Source organism: Athene noctua, chromosome 4 (assembly GCF_965140245.1).
Source record: "Athene noctua chromosome 4, bAthNoc1.hap1.1, whole genome shotgun sequence".
In the NCBI taxonomy this organism is placed as follows: domain Eukaryota; kingdom Metazoa; phylum Chordata; class Aves; order Strigiformes; family Strigidae; genus Athene; species Athene noctua.
In genome coordinates, this window is record NC_134040.1 from 20983426 (window position 1) to 21005321 (window position 21896).

The window sequence follows — 21896 nt, forward strand, 5'->3', positions numbered from 1 at the left end:
TTTATTTCATCAGCTATTGAACTGAGTCATTTCATACTGGAATATCTTGTTCACAAGACCTTATACAAGGCTGGAAATTTAAAATTGGATTCTGTGGGAAATATTCAAATAAATTTAAAAAAATCAGATCATAACCATCGAGAAATAATTACAAAAACACTACAAGAGTTTCTAGATCCTCTTGGTTTATTCTTCACTTTTGAATCTTCTATTTGGAAATGTAACAAATAAAGAAACCAATCAGCCTACTAATCTTTCATATTAAAATAAAATTAGAAACATCGCAGAATCATAGAATACCAGGTTGGAAGGGACCTTAGAGATCATCTGGTCCAATCTTTCTTGGCAAAAGCACTGTCTAGACAAGATGGCCCAGCACCCTGTCCAGCTGAGTCTTAAAAATGTCCAGTGTTGGGGGATCCACCACTTCCCTGAGGAGATTATTCCAACGGCTGATTGTCCTCAGTGTGAAAAATTTTCCTCATGTCCAATCGGAATTTCCCTATGAGTAACTTGCACCCATTACCACTCATCTTTTCCATCTGACTCCTTGTAAAAAGGGAGTCACCATCTTCTCTGTAGCCACCCTTCAAATACTGGAACATGGTGATAAGGTCTCCTCTAAGTCTTGTCTTCTCAAAGCTGAACAAACCCAGTTCTCTCACCCTTTCCTCCTATGACAGGCTTCCCAGTACCTTCATCATCTTTGTGTCCCTTCTCTGGACCCTCTCCAGACTGCCCACATTTTCTTTTGTATAGCAGGGACCAAAACTGAACACAGTATTCCAGCTGTGGCCTGACAAGCGCTGAGTAGAGTGGGATAATGACTTCTCTGACTCTGCTGGTGATGCCCTCGTTGATGCAACCCAGCGTGCTGTTGGCTCACTTTGCTGCTGCAGCACACTGGTCACTCCTGTTGAGCTTGTTGTCCACCAGGACCCCCAGGTCCCTTTCCACAAAGCTGCTCCTCAGCCAGGTAGATCCCAGCCTGTGCTGCACTCCTGAATTATGTTTCCCAGGTGCAAGACCTTACACATGGCCTTGTTGAACTTCATAAGGTTCTTGTTAGCCCACTCTTCCAGCCTAACCAGGTCTTCCTGCAGGGTGGCTCTCCCTTCCAAAGTGTCCACTTCCCCACTCAGATAGGTATCAGCAGTAAACTTCATCAGGGTACACTTGTTCCCATCACCCAGATCACTTATGAATATATTAAACAGCACTGACTTAATATTGATCCCTGGGCGACCCCACTTGTGGCAGGATGCCAGTTTGAAAAAGAGCTATTTACCACAACCAATGTAAAAAGGATTAATCCAATTTAATTGCCATAAAATCTTAATCAGAAGAATAAAAAATGCCCAAGGAGATATCCTTGTTCTGCCACTGAAGTTTATAGTTCTTCTTAATGATTCAGAAAGCCATGATTTAGACACTAAATAATGTATTCAGGGTGGCCTGCTGGTTGTTGGACACACTGACATGACTCTGTAATAAATTGTATATATTCCGGACAGGGAACAAAAGTATAACAGACTACCTTAAAACACTTATTACATTTTCCACAGAAGACAAATTCCCTTACTGCAATAAGTAGGATATAGTATCAAGAAGTTATATTAGTGGAGTAATGCTCAATACTGTATAATAGAAAAATGGAGTTTTCAATATTTTAAAATAGTAGATATAAAACTCCACCACATATATTTTTTAGATATTTTGAAAAAGGGAATACTTCCTGTCAGATAAAACCCAAGTTCTTCTTGTATTTACATCACATAGCCTCACTTGCTGATAGGTGAATATACATTTTAAGATTAAGATATAAAATACATGCTATGTATGAAGTGCATAAACTACTCAGCGTATAAACTGTATTTGTGATTGAACATGTATTTTTCTTCAAAATGGATCTAGATCAATAGACTCCATTTCTGTTTAAGCCCAAGAAATCCTATATCTTAAAATATGGTCAAAGTACACATGGGATTTTGTGAACCAAAAGATACAGAATGTTACTTCTAAAACCCATGTCACTTGATTAATAAGAAAACCCATGAAAAATGGACTAAATATAGTAACACTAGAAAAATTAGGGACTGTGCATGTTAGTTGTGTTATATATCTGGTAACTCACAGTTGCTGCTATGACTCAGCAATGCTATTAAAAAGTACCAGTAATAGATATTATGACCTGAGATACGTGATCCTTTTTAGGGAGGCTTATACCTATCTAAAGCCAAGGTCTAGTAGGAAATTACCTAAAATCAAGAACTGAAGCAACATGAAAGTCCTAAAACTTGACTGATAATCCTTGGTGTCATTGGTAGTCAAAGACTAGCTCTCAAGTTCAGCCACGTATTACATAAAATATATTACTTCTCATGAACAATAGTCTGCAATAAGATATGTTTTCTGCCCTGGTAAGTGAAGATACATCATCTAAGCTTCTTACATTCTTCAGATTGCATCAGTGGTATTTGGGAAAAAAAATCTCACTACTCAACGGGAACTGATTATTTTAAATAAAGGATTGAAATTTTTCAAAATACACATTGTCACTTTTTGGGCAGTAATTTGACTAAAGCTTGAAATTGATGAGGCTGAGTCACTGAAAGAAATTTATTTTTTGTCACACCTCTCTTATCAGCACCAAGCAATATATTATGGTTCTGATTGCACAAGGAAACCAGTGGATGTTATAAAGGTGAGCTTGAAGGATTAGCCCAAACTGAGATTAAAGTTTAATATACATTAGTCTAATATAAAGAGTGAGCACACTGAGCATAGGACTGAATATGATGTTCTGTGAAAGAATTTGCTTGGATGAGAAAGCCAGGGAGTAGTTGTTTGAACCCGACGCTTCAGTTCACAAGTGAAGTTCTGCTGACAGTTTGAGATGGAGGACTAGGGTTATGGATTGTAAACCCTTATGAGTTAAAATGGTTCCAAGTGGAGAAAGAAGAAATGAAGGTCTGGACAGGAGTAGCTTTTTCGATGAAAAAAATCCAAAACAGTAACACAAGTATCCAGTTCACCTGAAGGGATAAAAATGCCCTGTTACTCTGTCTGAAGAAAAGCAAATTTGGAGGGCTTTGGAGGTGGGGAGGATGTGTGTGGTTTTTGTTTGAGTTTGGATTTTTTTTCTTTTAATGTCTTATTCTTTTGTTTTGGTAGCAATGCTGTTGGGTTATTTTGGGGTGTTTTGGGGTTTTTGTGTTTTTTAAAATTTTTTTTTTTTTAAACCCGGGTTTCTGTGGCACTTAACTGATCTGTCTGGGACACAGCCATCCTTACATGTGACCCAGTCCGTCATTAGGGCTTGCACATGCTCTCATTCTCCTGGAAGTGTCTCATGTAGCACAAAAAAAAGGGAAGGGCTTGGAGATCTACACAATATTTATGATACATTATCAGGGTGAATGCAATATGTAGCCCTCGCCGGACAGCATTAACCCCCTATTACTCAGGGTGTCAAGGAAACGTAAGTGGCTTATCTACAATAGTAAGTGGCAATGATTGCATGCTTAGTCCTATTCTGCACCGTACCTCGTTTCCTTACCCTGCCAGCACTGACTGCATGAATGCACCCACCCTCAGCACAGATAAAGGGGCAGTGTCCCCCCTCCCATCCCTCTGCACTCCTGTTCCCCAGCAGAGAAAGCAGCCCTAAGAGGAGACTTCTTGACTTGGCATTCCTAGCAGCAAAAGAATGAAAGATGAAGGTGAGATCAGGGCATCGTGAGTGTTGTGAATTGCTTAGGGGAAGAGCGTCTTGGGAGCAGCTGACTGAAAGTTCTGGGGCTGGGATTTTGGGATTGGGACTGCTGGAACTTTATTGACACTGCTGGGATTTTGTTGACTTCTCTCAGCCATTACTCTGTCATATAAGGCAGCTGCCTCCTTTGCGGATAACCTGCAGACAGCCCTGGTTTTTATTAGGTCAGCTAACATTGTATAGAAAAAGACAAGCTTCCAGGCATTCAGTGCATCCTTTGGATGTTTTTCCTTTTTACTGACTGCATTTACACTCCAGGAAATAAACTGGTCTTCAGAATCATTTGGAAGAATTAAAGTGTATTTTGTCTCATGTGGCCTTAAATAAAACAGTATGATTTATCTGTTGCTTCATATCCTCTCCTCAATCAAAAACCCACCAGGGGAAAGAGGGAGAGAATATGGGTGAAACACTTCAGATACTGACTATGTAAGTTTTACTTTCCCTTGACAAATTCTCGATGCTTTCCAGACCTGCAGTGGCAGATAAACAGAAGACACTTGGGATACCAGTATCAGGTACAGCTAACTGCAGTAACTTGACGCAAAAGACCGTAAAGACAGGTATAACATTGTAGAGCACTGCAGCTGTAAATGGAGGTGGAATCAAAAGGGAAGAGAGAAGTGTTCAAAGGTGTAGGACTGAGACAAAGAGAGGGAAAGACCACCCCCAAAAAAGGACAAAATAGAAAAACAGTGATGCCTACACCAGTCCTTCTGATAAAACCAGCAAGCTACCTGTGGTATGTGGTACTAGACATCGTAACACCACTCTACACTGACTGTACTGCAGTTGCTTACTTGCAATTTAAAAGTAAATCATGATGAAAAAGCAGTAATTGTCAAACACATCACATGAACCAAATTAAACCAGTCATGTGATACCAGGGGGACAGGCTAAAGAGTTGGTTGGGATTTCTGCCAGTGCCTGTTATTTAAGTGATATTTTTTTAACAATGATCCTGTATTTCTCAAGTTGCTATGCAGTAAGCTCCTTGTAAGGAAACAAAAGAGGCACACACTTGAGCATGAGATTTCTTAACTGGATATGGTAAGGATACACAAGAAGCTGTTAACAGCCCTCAGTGAGATTCTGTAAAGATTATCTCTTTATATTGCTTCACTTTTTAGCTTTGACTGGCATTTACAAGAAGTTTTCCTACCATATTGGAGATGTAACTGACCAATGAGAAAACCAGTGCACAGGAGGAAGAAAACCAGACTGGAAATAGCCTAGAAAAACAGCCTAGAAGAGTGACAGATGTGCACATACAGAGGGTAACAAACAAAGGCAGATTTGGAGCAGAGGTAGTCAACTGAAGGAAATTCCTCATCCACAGCTGACAATAGCTTTTTCTCCTGTTTTGTTGACCTATAGATGTAAGGATGTCTTTTACAGACCTGCAAAGTCTTATGAATTGCACATAAAATTCACTTGACGTATCATTTCCCCATACTCCCCAAGTTGGGGAACTCACACTTCTAACCAGCAAGGTGTGGTAGCTTCTGTGCACCTCCACCACCAGCCATCTGGCTGAATGTGGTGCCTGCAGATCACAGCATGGGAAACAGCCAGACACCGTGCTGTGCTACCAGTAGGAATGTACTCAACCCCTGAGACCCCACGTATCAAGCAGTCTGGATAAATAACACACTTACCAAATGCAATGCAAGATTGCCATCTCTGTGGAAGTCCACAGGTTCTCTCAAAAACTGGAAAAGAAAATGCTGCTGAGGATAGTGCCAGGCAAGGCGGGAGGGCTTCCTCTCACACTGCAGATGCAATGTAAAACCCTGGATTTACAGGCATTGAGCTGTGGAGCTTAGTGGCACGCCCTGGTTTTCTGCATGTGCTTGTAAAGTTCCTATGCAAACAAATAATTCTCCTCAATTTAAAAAAAAAAAAAAAAAAAAAAGGAAAGCTACTGCCTTCATATGAACTCTTTGCAGAATTTTATTAGCACAAAAAGCTATTATACTTTGTATGCTTGTTCAGTTGGGAATGTAGGAAAATATTTAATTAACTCTCAATACACAGAGAAAAAAAATGTGCTCACTCTTGCCCCTTAACATATGCATGTAAGTGCAGAACTGACAGAAAAATTGATGTAAATCAGAATAGACATTCAAGGCATTTGTAGACAACTGGGCATCTGATATCCCCATGCTCTTCATGAATTGAGAACTGAGCTCTCCTCAGTGTTTTGATTTAGCATGTAACATTTTCAGGTTTCTCTACAGTTGGTTAAAGAATTTTTATCTTGATCTTCTATTACTATTCTTTAAACTTTTATTTTACCCAGAAATGCTCACAGATAAGTCAAAAGAGGTTGCAGACAGATGAGTTCAGGTGCATTTTTATACCCATTATATCTAGTTGTTTTGTCTACAAGGTAACTGATGACATCTATCTTCATTTCCTCACATGTGCATCACTCACAGCAGTGAAAAATTTACAACCTGACATTTCAGAATCTTGAAACATTCTTTGTTTTACAGGGGTATGGCCATTCTCAGAGCTGAAAAGGGTGTTTATTAAAGTTTGGCTTTGGAGGTCAATGATCAGCTTTCCCATGTTACCTCCCTGAACTCTCTTAGCTTATTTATTAATTATTCTGGGATTTTCAAAATTAATATTTTGGCTTAGTAAATTCACTTAAGTGAGAATTTGATTACGTGGTCCTGTTACTGATGGACACAGGAGTAAGTTTTCTGAGAAGGACTAAGTGGATGAAAGTTACTTGAATTTACACCACCCAATGAGATGTACATAGTGCCACACAGCTGCGCTGCTTAAGTGAGGGCTGTGTCAGCCCCTGGTATTGAGCCTGAATTAATGCTTCACCATGCTTTGCAGACAGGGGTAAAATATTCAAGAGCACAATAAAACTTCAGCTCAGTACAGGTCAACTAGTATTCCTCAAGAATCACACAGAAAGGGGCCTTGGGAATGAATTAGCTCTTCACACTGAAAGGGAATGAAAGGGCTCAAGCAAATTAATTTCTAACAATTATTAAGACTAAACTGTGATGTGATATATGAAAGCTTTGCTTGTCTTTGCTTCGATTTGTTTCAAAGCTTTGCTTGTGTTTTGCTTCATTTGTTTCTTAAGGACTCCTAACTTCTCAACTCTTTCCTCAGGTCTCTGTCTATTTAGGTAAGATTGAAACGCTTGTTAGGCTCCCCACTGATAGCAGACTCAAGGCCTTCAGTGAACACTTGGGCAACTCCTAGAATGAGATAAGGGGGGCTCTAAAAAAGATATTCAGAGACTCTATTATAGAAAAAATGATTTTGCTGATTTAGGAGGGAGACACCTGGACTTTACTTTATGGTGCACACTCTGGAAAGAGGCAAACATGATGAAGAAGACTACTTACTTCCTCCCTTGACCACCAAAGACCCTCACCCTATTTTCAGTATGCATGCTTGGGCTATGTAAATGAATTCCAGGAATTCATTATCATAAGACACCCCTTTCTAGGAAATCTAATGAACATGTATAATTTGTGTGTATGTAAACTGATGTCCCTTGCTAATTCTTGGGAGCCCTTTGGGGAATCCCTGGGGTGACCCCAGCGCTGCCAATAAAAGAATACCTGCTTAACAGTTAGATTGGATTCTGATTGTTAATTTATTTATTTCAACCCCTTCTGGATGTGGTATCTCAGGCCCTAAAAAGCAGCTTTTAAATGTGTCTCTCAAGCTTTAATGATATGAATCCCACTACCTCATACTAATGTGAAGCCACTTAAACTGCAGCTAAGGATGTTTTTAAGCTAATCTTTCTGACTTCTGAAGTGAAGTTTGAAGGTTTGAAGCCCTTTCACTGTCAGCTCTAGCTGAGAAGCAATTCAAGAAAATGATGCCTTGTAGCAATTGACTGCAGCGGCTCAGCTGAGGTGCAATAGCTGGCTGTACGAGAAAGCTTAGTCCTTTCCAAGGCGAGGACAACCAGGTAAGTAATGATGATGTAAGATACTACTTATCATAACTCATTAGTGAGACAGACTTGGAATTCTCATAAGCAGTTACAGTCCTGCCAGGTGGCAACTAGTAGTGACAGCAGCTACAAATGCCTTAATGGGTTGCTGTCCTAAACCCGCCTCTGCTAGGTGAGCACTGGGACACACACATAAGGCTGAATGCACGGCCTGTGGGCATGAGGACACTTTTCTCTGTGAGGCCCACAGAAGTGAAGGGCAGGGCCAACAGGCCAGGCACATCTGGATGTCACCAACACCAGCGGGGCCAGGTGCTGGACTCAGGCTGCGTGACCAAAGCTCCAGGCTCACACGTAGGCTTTACTTACACTTATTTCCGACTTCCTTTCTCGCAGCGATAAATTAGGAACGTTTATTCAGGAAAGAGAAGCGGCACATGAGCTTTAGGCAACCACTATCCAGCCGAAGGTGTGTGTGGCCTGTGGCCTGGAGGAGGCCTGCCAGGCGCCCGGGGAGAGGCAGCAGCTAAAGGCACCACCGGGGCGGCCTCCTCGGCTCTGGGGGCAGCCTGGGGCCTCCTGGGTTCCCTGAGGCCGCGGGGTTCTGTGCCGCACCGGGCACGCTGTCCCGCTCAAGTCACTGTCGGCGCGGGGAACCTTTCTGTGAGGCGCCGCTTTCCACCCGGACGCAGCCGTGGGGACCCGCCCCGCTCCCGCCGTTGCCTGGTAACGCCCGTTACCGAGGCGGGGTGCTGCGGCCAAAGCCGTCCGGTGCGGCAGCACGCTGGCGGGCAGCGGGGCTGCGATGCTGGACCCGGACAGCGGGCTCTCCCTCACCATAGCGCGGATCGTGCAGCGGCTGAAGGGCTCCAGCCTCCACTCTCAACTGGAGAGACAGGCCCGGGTGAGCCCCGTTCGGGCGCTGTGCCCCTAGGCCCGCCTCCCTTTTCCGCTGTGTCCGTCCGTCCCGCCCCCCCCCCCCCCCCCGGCGCTTTGTCGCTTTGTTCCCGGCCCTCGCCTCTCGCCCAAGCCCGTGCGGCCTCCGCCGGGGCAGGGGGTCTGGAACATGGCATGGCATGGCCTGGCCTGGCCTGGCCTGGCATGGCCTCCCTTCCCCTCCCTCCCTCCGTGACGGGGCCGGAGAGCGGTCTGGTCGGTTTCTAGAGTTGTATTTATAGTTTATCCTCTTGGAACTGAAGGATTTCGCAGTGAATATGAAACCTATCCTTTTGAAATCTCAGTGTTTCAAATAGTTTCTAAAATTATTCACTTTGTCTTTTAATCTCTAATTTGGAAAGCTTTAAATACCGCCTTCCCTGCTCCGCCCCCGAGTGCCCCTAAGAAAATTAGAACGGTGAAAAGAAGTGAAAATGAAAAACGCACATGAAACGACATTTTTGTAGCTGGGGAAACAGTTGCGGTTTTATATTTAGTAACTTAACTGCTCTTGAAACCAGATTTTCATATTTCAGCCGAACTTCATTTAGGATGTTTCAAATTAAAATTGTGTCAGTTTTCATGACCATAATAACAGAATAGCTGTGCTATAGCGATTATTGTGCATTACTAAAATATTTTGGGTTAGGTTTTATAAAAACCTGGGGTTTATTTTTTTTGCAAACAGTGCTTAAAATTGTACAAGATACATTGTCTTAGGATAGAATGTCTATTATCTGCCTTAGTTTTGGTTGGTTTTTAAATGAAAAATTATTTTTTTCTTTGTCTCTGAAGCCTTCCATAGCAGGTGACATCACTGTGTATCTTTTCTGTTTTGTTGTTTTGTTTTTAAATTTGATAATTTGGTTTTTAAATGCTTTTTAAAATGTATGTCTCCTTTGCTCCTGTTGACTGAAAGCTCTCTAAATATGTGAGTAAGCAAATGTGCATGACTTGAAGAGGGCTGCAGTTATAAAGAGTATAGATACTGCGTTCTGCTAAGTGTTGGGGAATTTGGTATCCCAGATAGATAGCCTGATATGAGGTGTGGAGAGTCAAGTTCAAGACCTTGTCCTCAATACAGGAAGTGAACAGGACCCTTTTGACAACTTACTTAACTGGTTATAATAAAACCTGTATGTATTCATGTCTGCATTCATTCTTTTGTCTCTGTCTCCTGTGAGGCCTGATTTCAGTCATTTGATACTTTCCATGTTTGTTTTGAAACATGAGGAAGCTTGGCATCCTCAGGACTTGGCAAGGTGCTTAAATGCTGCTGGTGTATGGCCATTTTGTACAGCCGTTTTGTACACGTGGACACTCTGAGGACCTTAGCAGTCCCCTTCCTTGGTGGTGTTTGATGTCTGAAAGGGCAGTTAAATGCCTAAATCCCTCCCTGACCAGCATATCAATTTTCTCAACACAAATGGAAACTCTGCATAATCAAAGCATAAAGGTAACCTATAAAACAGTGTAATGACCACAGCCAAATCTGTCATGTTAGCTTTGCAGAACACTGTTTTACAAATTTCTTGGAGAAGAAAAAAAAAGTGTATATATAGGTCAGAAGATTATTCTAGTCCATACGAAGTGCTAAGGGGAAAGAAAATAAAAGGGTAACACATTCCTGTTGATTCTTAGAGGAAGTATTTGAAGAGTTTGTAATAGAGCTATAGTTCAGTGTAGTGATCTGAAAGACTGGCAAGTTTTTAGATACATCAACTACAGGATTTCTCAATGCAAGGAGTCATCCTTTGGAGCTTGTACTTTAAATTAATAGGGCCAAATAATAGTTTATTAGGTCTGTCTTTGTCAAGAATTTGTATGATATTCTCATTGATCTTGAATTTTTTTTATTGATCTTGCATGCATTTATGTTCTTGTACAGTATAGACTTTTATTTATAATGCTCATATGGTCATATTATTACTATACTATGCGGTTGCAAAGGCCCTATTAGTGGGTTCTTTATCGTTGTCCATCCCTCAGCAGCTGTACAGAATTATGAAGGTTTAGGAATTTTGCTGTACTCTGTATTAAATTAATGATTGATTTCCCTCCCATTACATGAGGTATTTCTGAAGTTACATTGCCAGATATGAAGTCTTTGATATTGCTATTCATCATACCTGAACTCCAGTTTATTGATAGGACATGGTAGGTTTTTTGTCTGTTGGTGAACAATGCTTAGTCTTCACTGGTTGCAATATTGATCTCTAGGTGTTCCTTTTTTATATGATTTTTATTTTTGGGGAAGTATACTGTATTTTGAGAAATCTGTTGAACAATGCATCAGAATAAAACTTACTTACTGTTTTGGATATTTATACTACAGTTATATTTTAACTTTACAAAGATCAATGTTTATCTGTCAGTGTAGAAACTGGCATTGATGATACTCCTTTCTCAAAAATATTTATGATCTCTGAAAACATGAGAGTCAGAATGGATATTAAGGTCCATTATAATACAATCTGAAATTTTTGAGAGGTCATGTAGTCTCACAAACAGTATTTCAAACTATTAACAAAAACTCTAATTCATCTCTTCTTTTAACATCTAGGAAGGAGACCTCAAAATGAACAGTTTCTTTCACCAGTTGATAGAATTTGGGGTAAAATGCAATATCCTGTTGTTATTTGTGATAGGTGATAGAGTAGCCCTGTGGTTATGACTGATCACACCAGCACTATGCTTGGCTGTCACAGAGAGCCTGAGCTAGTGTCAAGGACTGTGATACACAATCTCTTTGAAATAAGTTTGGCGTGGGCACCAAATGATTTGCTGTCACAGCTCTAGCTCTGGGGATACCAAGATAATTACATTTTTGTCCCAAGGACTGAAGTACAGGTAGGGTCATATGCTTGTTAGTGATGATTTGGAAAATAAATGCTAGGTTGATCTTGTAGGTTGAGTTTTCATATATTGATAATGTGTCCGCGGTTAATACAAAGAGATTAGTGCAGTAAAGAGTGTAAAGGTGCCTGTCATTTGCTTTGGAATTTCTTCTGAACATATTTTGTAGGCGGTTGAAAGGAAAGAATAACACTTTAAAAGAGTCAAAATATGAGATAGTAGCCTTTCAACAGGTAGAATAGCTGCTCAATTATTGGGGTATTGGAGGAGAAATCAGATCTTGGTTTCACTGTGTTGAGTTTGTAACTGAATTTGTTTGCTTTTATCTTAATTCTTCTCTTCCCTTTTTGAAATGTAAATGTTTTAAAGGTAAAAATTAGAGGTAGTTAGAAAAACTGAAACGTGGACATCAATCACAAAATGCAGTTTGAAAAAAATTTTTTCTTTTGTAAAATCTTGCTAAAATTTTATTTTAGGGACAATCTTTGCCAGTGAACTGACAATAAAAATGGAACAGTTCAGATATATGAAAAAAGTGCTACATTTTTAACACATTTTCATTTGCAGACAATCATGTCTGCAAATCATTTTTCATTATGTTTGAAAGAAGTCAGGCTTTATTAATTAATTCAAATTAATCAATCTTAATTGTTCTCCACAAACCTCTAATAAAAATCACTCCGACTCTGAGTTGTCTGGAACCTCTAGTGGCCAGGGGCAAATAACAAGTAAAGTTTAAAAAAACAAACACAAAGCCAACAAACAAACGCCTTAGTAGTTCATACGTAAAGACCTTTTCTAAAAACAGGAGGACTCACAAGTCCCTCCAGGCATTTTCTGTTTAGATGTTCTCAGATCTTTGTCTTGTAGGTGTGTCTGTAGTGGGACAGCTTGAAGGAGAACTTGGAAATAAACAGGTTAATGGCTGTCAAAGTAGGCTAAAAGTGGTAACTTCAAGTCTAAGAATCATCTGTGACACTCCATCCTACCCCACTCTGACAATCAAGTTTGGGAGTGAGACAAGATTTTAAGAGATACCTGAAGGTATGAACAAGGTGTGGAGAGGAGATGTGTCATGATCAGAATGACTGTCCAGAGGAGAGGACTCTGCCATCACTCTCTGAGCAGACATGTGACTATTATCAGAAAGGTTTAAAGAAATATTAATGAAAGTGGGAGGTAAGGGTCTTCAGAAGACTTCAAATGGGGCAAAGGAGAGGAGCTTGCCTTGGGGAGCACTAGGAACATTGCAGCTGGGGTATTGCCCAATTGCATGCTTCCAAAGGGAGTACAGGTAAACGTCTTAGAATAATTTATGTGGAGTGAATGGTTTACAAGATATCTGAGGATATTATTCTCATTACATTTTTCTCCAAGAGTTAAAAAAAGAAATTGGTACTGATTCCTTCTTAAGTAGAGGATCAAATTAAGAAGGAGAATGTTTCTGTGAAATGTTCCATTTATTTAATAAAACTTAGCAAATAAATGTAGGCTCATGAGTCATCATAGATAATTAATGATTCGTTTTCATGCACTGTATTTAACAAAGGGCTTACTATCCTCACCTGATAAAGCTTGTACTTTGGTTCAAATGGTTCAGCAGTAACATTTGCAGTACAGTTAATTTTAAATTGAATGCAGTTGTGTATGTGTTGATCAGATTATGGCGTTCAGAAGCAATGCAAGCTTGATTCACAAGTTAGTTTTCTTTAGTAATGTATATGTCTCACCTTGTGTGTGTGTATTTTATTTGCAGCGCTAATTTAAATTCAAATAAAACCTAGAAAATGTATTAAAACATAAACATTATATTATTACAAATGTATCCTGCATATCTCGTAGGAGAACATACCATTTGAAGCTGTTTATGCCTCTGTGAGGCTAGTTGAAGCTCTCTGAACTGCTAAGTTATTTTTACTTGTATAAGAAAGTTCACACTACTTTTCTCCTTGGTGTCATTACTGTAGAAATGTAGAAGGCTTGGAAAATTGACAATGTAATCAGAGTTTTACGCTTACTGAAATTTGTTTAGTTATGCTCAGAATGATCCCTCCTTCTGTTACAGAAATATATAAACCAAGACCACTCCCTTAAATCTGTAGAATTTTAAGCATTTGGAGAGTGTTTAGGTTGAAATTGTTGTGGCCATACTTGAAGTGGTTTTTATCAAGTCATCTTGATCCTGATAAAATCTAGTTATGGCAGAATGGAGAACGTGAGGAAAAGGTGAATATTTTTTAGCTTTCATTGAATTAACTTCTGCTAGAGTTGGACCATATTTGGGGTAGTGTGTTTTATTGTAATTTGTGAAATAATAGCAATAAAAGCTAAAAACATTGTGCATTTGTGCAAAATTGTAATGAACAGTAATAAATGCTCTGAGAGTATACATACTTACCTAAAGCAAAAAGGCCTTGAAGAGAAATTATGGTGGATAGCCTGTGAAAAGGTTTAGGTTGTGTAAAGTTATTTGCAGAACTGTTTGCAGCAGGATAAAAATACGTGTTCACCTGATACAGTTCCACATTTCAATGTAGTTGGATCACTTCTCTGCAGTGTTTATTCTTGTTGTGAAAAGAAATAACACAGAAGTTACGTTTGAACACTTTGTTCTGTCAAGCCTCCTCTTTGTACTGTGTTGCTGGTCCTCTAGCTATTTTCCTATACTTTTTTGAGTGCTGTGCCTTGATGGCTCATCTGTCCTCTTGCATGATCAGTGCTGCTCCAGTCATGATGACTGTATGCCATTTCCAAATTTAGATACTAATTTGCAGATAGATTTGTCTCAGTGTTTAGTTGCACTATGAATCAATTTACTACACCCACCACCTTTTTCTACCTAGCGCTGTGCTATCCTTTTGCTTGCTTTCAGCCAGATCAGTGTTGAGTGCCTGGATTTTCTTCCATCTCGGCATCCAAATACAGAAAGGGTAATACATCTGGAGTATTGATTATGATGGTGACTGCCCAGACCTCAGCAGGATACCTTGCCAAAATCAAAGATGTACACAAAGGATTGCTAATGGTACCTTTCAGAAGGTTTGGCACAATTTTGAAAGTCCCCAAACTTTCTCTTCTACAGCTGAAGGACACGAGGGTGCCAAGAAATGCTGTAATGATACCTTGTTTTATGAAGGAATGTCTAACAGCCAATTGCTTCTTGATTTTCAAGAAGCTGACCAAGACGAACATGAACACCAAGTGCTTGAACCCTGGTGTCCTATCCGTAAGAATATGCACAATGCCAGTTATACTGGAAGAGAAACTGGTAGGCATTAACTTTATCAAAAATAATTTGTTATTGCTTTCTGAAATATCCTACATGCATCCCTGTCTCCTTTCAGGAGTCTGTGTTGGCCTGACGGAGCCTCTGAAGAGCATGACTTCTCTGGTCTGGCTGTCACTCTTTGTCACCTTATATTGCTCACTCTCCTTTACTTCTTGTGATAGCTTCCTTATATGACAAGATTTTTTTTTTCAAAAAAAGAAAGATACTCTTTCATCAAGATGTGTATATTGAAATTGGAAAGTCTGTAGTTCTACCTGTATGCAGCATTTTGATCATGCAGGAAATGAATTCTATTCATAAGTACAAATCTCATCAAGGTGTTTTTTCTCGATAATCCTTAGCCAGGCATTTTTATCAGTGTAAATCATAGTAATGCTTTTTATATAAATAACATTTTGTCAACATATTTTTCATTCTACCAAAAACTCATATGGGATGAAGATGCAAATGAGACTTAGGCAGTATGTTGTATGAAGCAGTTTACAACAAACTGTACCTAAAATATAAACACCTATATTTTGCAACTTAGTACAACACAGAAGTAAGTTAGATCCATTAGTCCAAAGGGAAGATGAAAGTATGTGGGAGAGCTGGAACATCAGCTTTGATAAGTCTCCTTGACACCTCAATTTAGTTCCCATGAGCACCCATATAAATTCCAAAGAGGTACCATTCTGTTAAGTTACAGCAAAGCAATTCTGAAAGGATTTCCTGCTGAAATAAGTATTTTCTTCTTTGGTTATATGATACAGAGCTAGAGTATGTTCTTCTCTGTTAGAACTGGCTGTAGCCACTATCTGGACTGTCTGCCAGACTCTCCTTTCAGGTATCTAATTTCTGATTTGAAATCTGATCAGCAATCCAGTATGCAATGAGTCTGTAACAGTAACAGTTTCTGTGTCCCTGTAGCTCTGCTTGGCGCTGTAGGAATGTATCGATCATAATCCAGAAGCAAACAAAAGTGGAAATGGAATTAGTCTTTGACAGTTGCATCCTGAAATGGCAAGAGCGGGGACAGAAGTGCCCCCATAATTTGGGGGGGGATTTTCATGTTTCTTACATGAAATTTGTCTCAGTAGGGCATTTTGAATTCAAGAGAAGGAAAAGTTCACAGGAAAGAGGCTAAAAATAGAAGTTTTGCTAAATTAAATATTAGTGTAGGAATATTTGCTGCAGCTGCCACGGGGCTAGAAATAGTGAAATAGAACTTGACTGAATAAATGGGCAGGAAGAGGTGAAGGTAACTGGTGGAGATTGCTGCACTAACATAATCCTTGGAGAAGGTTTTCTCCAAAGTGCTGTCCTGCTTCCTTTTCAACTGCCATCCTGCTGCATACAGAAGAGTCACTGATTTTTTTGTTCTGCAGTTGGAGAGCAGGCTCTGTTGGGAACAGCAGTTTACAAGAAAGTCCTCTGTGGTATCTTTTGGCCTGTCAGGGAGAATGGAAAGTCGTCTGTGTGGACTAAACTCCTTTATCCTCCCTAATGTAATATGCTTATCAATTTCCAGGAAACCATTTAAAAAAAAAAAAAAAAAGGGTTGTCAGTAGGAGTGTCAGACCTTAGTGAGCAAAGAGCTCACAAATTTTACAGAAGTGTGAACAGCAGAGAATTAAAATACTGTTCTTCTGATTGCACTTCTGTCACTTCTTGCACTGTTTACAGTGTCAAGACAATGAACCCACTTTTTAGTAGACTGTAAACATTTTTTTTTTTTGTGGTTGTGATTCATCATCTGTCAATGAGTTGTATTTGTGAGGGTTTTTTTGTATATGTAAAAAGTATTTTGAAACGTGTATCAGGCCCCACAGGCAAACACACCATGGACCTTGGGAATAAAATTGGCCATATTTAGCCCAGAAGTCAAAGCTGAACATTTACAACAGCATGCGCAAAAACTTGTGAGGAACAGTGAAATACAATCTGCCCAGTTTGATGTGTGTTATTTTATTTAAAATTCATACAGGAGAGGTACAAAAACACTGCCTTGCAGCAGAAAAAAATTAAACTCAGCCTGACATACATCAGTCCAAAACAGACATAGAACTTTACATGAATGTAGGTTCGGAAGGAATCTTTCATAAAATACTCCTTGAGGCTGTTGCTTAAAAGGGTATTTTGTGAGCTGTCCAAGAACTCCTGTGAGAATCTATGTTTCCTTGCCATTAGCAATGATTCTTTGCCAGTTTTTATCATTGTGTTGAATGGAATACATCTTCATCATTTGACATGAGAATTATGCAACTCACCACACCTTATGGTTTGTGCTGTGATCACCTTTCTTTCTCAGAAAGCATACTTACAGTCTCTTTGCTATTGCAGTCGATAAACCAAATATAAAAGCCTTCCATACCTGTAATGGCAAGGTGACTTTGAATAACAACAAAAATGCTGATGCTATCAGTTTCTGCATTATTTATATAAATATTTGCCATTCCTGCTTTCAGCTAGGGAAAATGGAAAGATTTCCTTAAAATTCTTCATTGATAATGCATCTAGACCAACTTTTACAGCAAGCTGTGCAGCACAGCAAATGCCCTTTTCCATATATAATCTGTAGGGCAAATGATAGGATTGTGGAGTTTGTTAGTTGTGTGTGATGGACCTAAAGCATGCCATGCTGTCAACAAGTGCTGTTAGGGCTGGCAAACTGCACAAGCTGGTAAGTTTATTTTTAATAGCAGCGTAACTTACTGCAATAGAATCAGCAGCTGGTATGCCTGCAGCATATTGCTCAGTAGCTTTTGGTAAGAGATGCCTCGCATTTCCAGGTAGATGACGTGGCCATATGCTTCTAACATATGCCTTGAGCTGTCATGGCAGTGGAGTAAGTTGCACACAGTGTTATTTTCAAGTTAGCAGCAAGGATTGCTATTGTTTTCTAAACCTCTAGCTTTATCATCTGGTGTTAATTGGCTATTGCCATACTCCATGTTCAGGCAAATAGGCGTTTGAAGTCACTTCACAGAAACTCCTGAGTTTCTGATTATTGTGCTTTTGGACCTTTGTGGTCTATTTGTTTTCTCCTCTTGATCTAGCTATAGATGAAGAAGGAGATGGTGTAGCAGCTTCTCCTGCTGTTGCTGAAAAATCTGCAGCACCATCTGTGTGGTAGTGTTATGGTACAGTTGTAAAGCTGGTTGGTGCCTAATTGTCTGTGTTGATTGCATTTCATTACAAGAGGCTGTATATACCCAGTAGTCACAGCTGCAGTGGGGAATGTTTTGTCCACAGTTTTTATTTGAAGTTTGAAGACAGCGTTTCTTATCTGAAAGAGGTGAACTGCGGGAGGTTAAGTGAGAAGTTATGGAACATTTTCAGTTTGATTATTTCATGTAGAATACAGTGAGTGAATTCTAGTTATTTACTTACGTACCTTATGACCAATCCTGTAACATGTAGAATCTAGCATTTGTGCTAAGTATGTGGGGTACTTGCTTAGAATATTAAGCATATATGTCACTGCATACTCCCTCTCCCTTCTTTCTCCTTCGCCACATACAGCTTTTAGCACTGATGTAAAAGCAAAGACATAGAGTAAGGAAAAAGTGGACTGATTTTTTTTTCGCTGCAGTTACCATTGCCAAGTTTACTATGTTTGCAATGTCAAGCATGTATGTTTCTGATTTAATAATTTAAAATATGCCATGTACTTCCCTTTTAGAGCTTGCTTGGTGCTTACTTATTTATTCATTTATTTTTTTCATACTAGGTTAGCCTACACAAACCGGAAATTAGACTGGAATCATTAAAAGAAGATATTAAGGATTTTCTGAGGACATCAGGTTTGTAATACTTCATTGATACATTTGTGAATAGAATAGATCTACATAAGGCTGTATGTGACATACATTATGAGAATAGTAGTTTGTACAGCTTGGTATCTTGTCACTGACAGTAGCCAAAAGTAGATATTCAGTGATTCCAGATTATTAAATGAGATAGAGGAAATAAAAAGGTGGAAGTTCTTGGATTCAGCAGCATTTTGAAAAACATACTATGCAGAGAAGTGATTTTATCATTTTATAAGACACTGGTAATATTTTGAAAGTTCTGAGCAATCATAGAATCATAGAATGGTTTGGGTTGGAAGGGACATTAAAGATCATGTAGTTCCAACCCCCCTGCCATGGACAGAGACACCTTCCACTAGACCAGGTTGCTCAAAGCCCCGTCCAACCTGGCCTTGATCACTTCCAGGGAAGGGACATCCACAGCCTCTCTGGGCAGTCTGTTCCAGTGTCTCACCATCCTCACAGTAAAGAATTTCTTCCTTATATCTCATCTAAATCTACCCTCTTTCAGTTTAAAACCATTACCCCTTGTCCTGTCACTACACTCCCTGATAAAGAGTCCCTCCCCATCTTTCCTGTAGCCCCCTTTAGGTACTGGAAGGCTGCTGTTAAGTCTCCCCAGAGCCTTCTCTAAGGTGAACAACTCCAACTCTCTGAGCCTGTCTTCTTAAAGGAGGTGCTCCAGCCCCCTGATTGTCTTTGTGGCCTCCTCTGGACCCACTTGAGCAGGTCCATGCCCTTCTTATGTTGGGGGCCCCACAGCTGGACACAGTACTGCAGGTGGGGTTTCATGAGAGTGGAGTAGAAGGGGAGAATCACCTCCCTCGACCTGCTGGTCATGTTTCTTTTGATGCAGCCCAGGATACAGTTGGCTTTCTGGGCTGCGGGTGCACACTGCTGGCTCACAGTCAGTTTTCCATCCACTAATAACCCCAAGTCCTTCTCTGCAGGGCTGCTCTCAATCCACTCGTTGTCCAGCCTGTATTTGTGCTTGGGATTGCCCTGACCCATGTGCAGGACCTTGCACTTGGCCTTGTTGAACTTCATGAGGTTTGCACAGGCCACCTCTCCAGCCTGTCCAGGTCCCTCTGGATGGCACATCCCTTCCCTCCAGTGTGTCGACCGCACCACACAGCTTGGTGTCATCAACAAACTGCTGAGGGTGCACTCAATCCCTGTCCATGTTGCCAACAAAGATGTTAAACAGCATTGGTCCCAGTACCAACCCCTGAGGAACACCACTTGTCATTGCTCTTCACTTGGACATTGAGCCAATAACCACAACTCTTTGAGTGTGACCATCCAGGCAATTCCTTATCCACTGAGTGGTCCATCTGTCAAGCTCATGTCTCCCCAATTTAGAGACAAGAATGTCATGCAGGACAGTGTCAAAAACTTAGCCCAAGTCCAGGTAGATGACATCAGTTGCTCTTCCATTATCCACCAGTGCCGTAACCCCGTCATAGAAGGCTACCACATTTGGTGAGCACAGTTTGCCCTTAGTGAAGGCATGTTGGCTGTCACCAATCACCTCCTTATTTTCCATGTGCCCTAGCATAGTTTCCAGGAGGATCTGCTCCACTATCTTGCCAGGTGCAGAGGTGAGACTGACTGACCTGTAGTTCCTGGGTCTTCCTTTTTTCCCTTTTTAAAAATGGGGGTTATGTTTCCCCTCTTCCTGACAGTGGGAACTTCACCAGACTGCTGCAACTTCTCAAGTATGATGCATAGTGGCTTAGCCACTTCATCCACCAGTTCCCTGAGGACCCATGGATGCATCTCATCAGATCCCACTTTCAGGTCCCTTAGATGGTCTCAAACCTGATCTTCTCCTGCAGTGGATGGTTCTTCATTCTCACAGTCCCCGCCTTTGCCTCCTACATCTTGGACAGTGTAGCTGGAGCACTTGCTGGTGAAGACTGAGGCAAAAAAGTCATTGAGTACCTCAGCCTTCTCCATATCTCAGGTAACCAGGTCTCCAGTTTCCTTCTGGAGAGGGCTCACATTTTCCCTAGTCTTCTTTCTATCACTGACAGAACTATAGAAGCCTTAATTGTTGCCCTTGATGTCTCTGGCCAGATTGAATTCTATCAGTGCTTTGGCCTTCCTAAGATGATCTCCAGCTGTTTGGACAATTTCTCTGTATTCCTCCCAGGCTATCTATCTGTCCTTGCTTCCATCCTCATACAAGTGTTCAGTCACTTCTGAAAATGGAAATTAGCATTCATGGAGGTAGTCTTGAAAATTTTACTCTTAGTTAAGTTTCCAATCTGCATTGGAAGTTGTAGGCTATATAACTATAATATGAAGATTTGATGGCAAGTGATAGAAGCTTCATAATAATCAGAACACTGTGTCTATTACTATTTATAGTTCTAATAATATGATGGCTTTTAAAAAATAGCATATGATTATTTAACAAAAATGGTGGTGTGATTATTTGAACAGTAGATGGAAATAAAGGATAAACAACCTTTATACAAGTCTCATCTTGCAGTTTTTCCTTTCTTAATTAAATTAAGGTTTCTTCATCTTTTCTGTCTGTTTAGTAGGTAGACATGAATTGAGACAGGACAGAAAACTCTAGTGACTGCAAAGTAATCTCTGATTCATGTTCTGTTAGTATTAATTCCTGGTTTTCTTCTGAATATTTTTTTCATTTTAACAGGTTGGGAAAAGAAGCTTCAGAATGCTGTTTATAGCGAACTCAATGTGTGAGTTTAGTTATTTTATTTAATAATTTCTACTCACATGATTTACTTCTGATTCATTTGTATATATAGGTGTATGGTGTGTTGCTATTATCTGCAAGATCTGTCATACCAAGGGTACCTGCTTCATTTCTGATTTTGAAGTGCCATTATTTCTTTTTCATCCTAGTGAAAATATTGGACCCATGTACATTTTAAAGAATGAGTGAAACAAATATCACTAATTTTTTTTTTAATTTACTTTAGTAATTTCTTTGTTTTTTTACTTCCAAACATACCAACCATCATAATTCTCGTGTAACTGAGGTAGTTGCTGCAAATAAATTTTAATTATTTTCAGATGTTTATGCAGCATTGCATATATTTGTTGTATTAGTTATTTTTAAAAAATCTTGAAGTTATTAGATCTTTAGACTTACCAGATCAGCATTCATCGTGTTTGGGGTATGGTTATAAACACACTGAAATCTGTGAAATCCCCTTTTTGTTATTGTTCAGTGAATTTTGGATTAGACTGCTGGGAAGCATAAATTGGCCATTACGTTCTGGCAAGGTGAATTTTGTAACAGATATAGCCATAAATGCAACTATA

General features: G+C 39.9%; 1 protein-coding gene across 4 annotated transcripts in view; it reads left to right on the plus strand.

The window, feature by feature from the left end:
- The first annotated feature begins 8473 nt into the window (after positions 1-8473).
- Positions 8474-21896, plus strand: part of TBC1D19 (TBC1 domain family member 19) — a 53615-nt gene continuing 40192 nt past the window's right edge. For 3 of the 4 annotated variants that reach the window (XM_074903798.1, XM_074903796.1, XM_074903797.1), the window contains exons 1-3: positions 8474-8622; positions 18512-18584; positions 21262-21307. In XM_074903798.1, coding sequence (XP_074759899.1) covers positions 8524-8622; positions 18512-18584; positions 21262-21307 — 218 coding nt within the window. In that variant the 5' untranslated portion in view covers positions 8474-8523. The remainder of the gene's footprint in view (positions 8623-18511; positions 18585-21261; positions 21308-21896) is intronic. The other variant, XM_074903799.1, reaches the window with a different exon arrangement.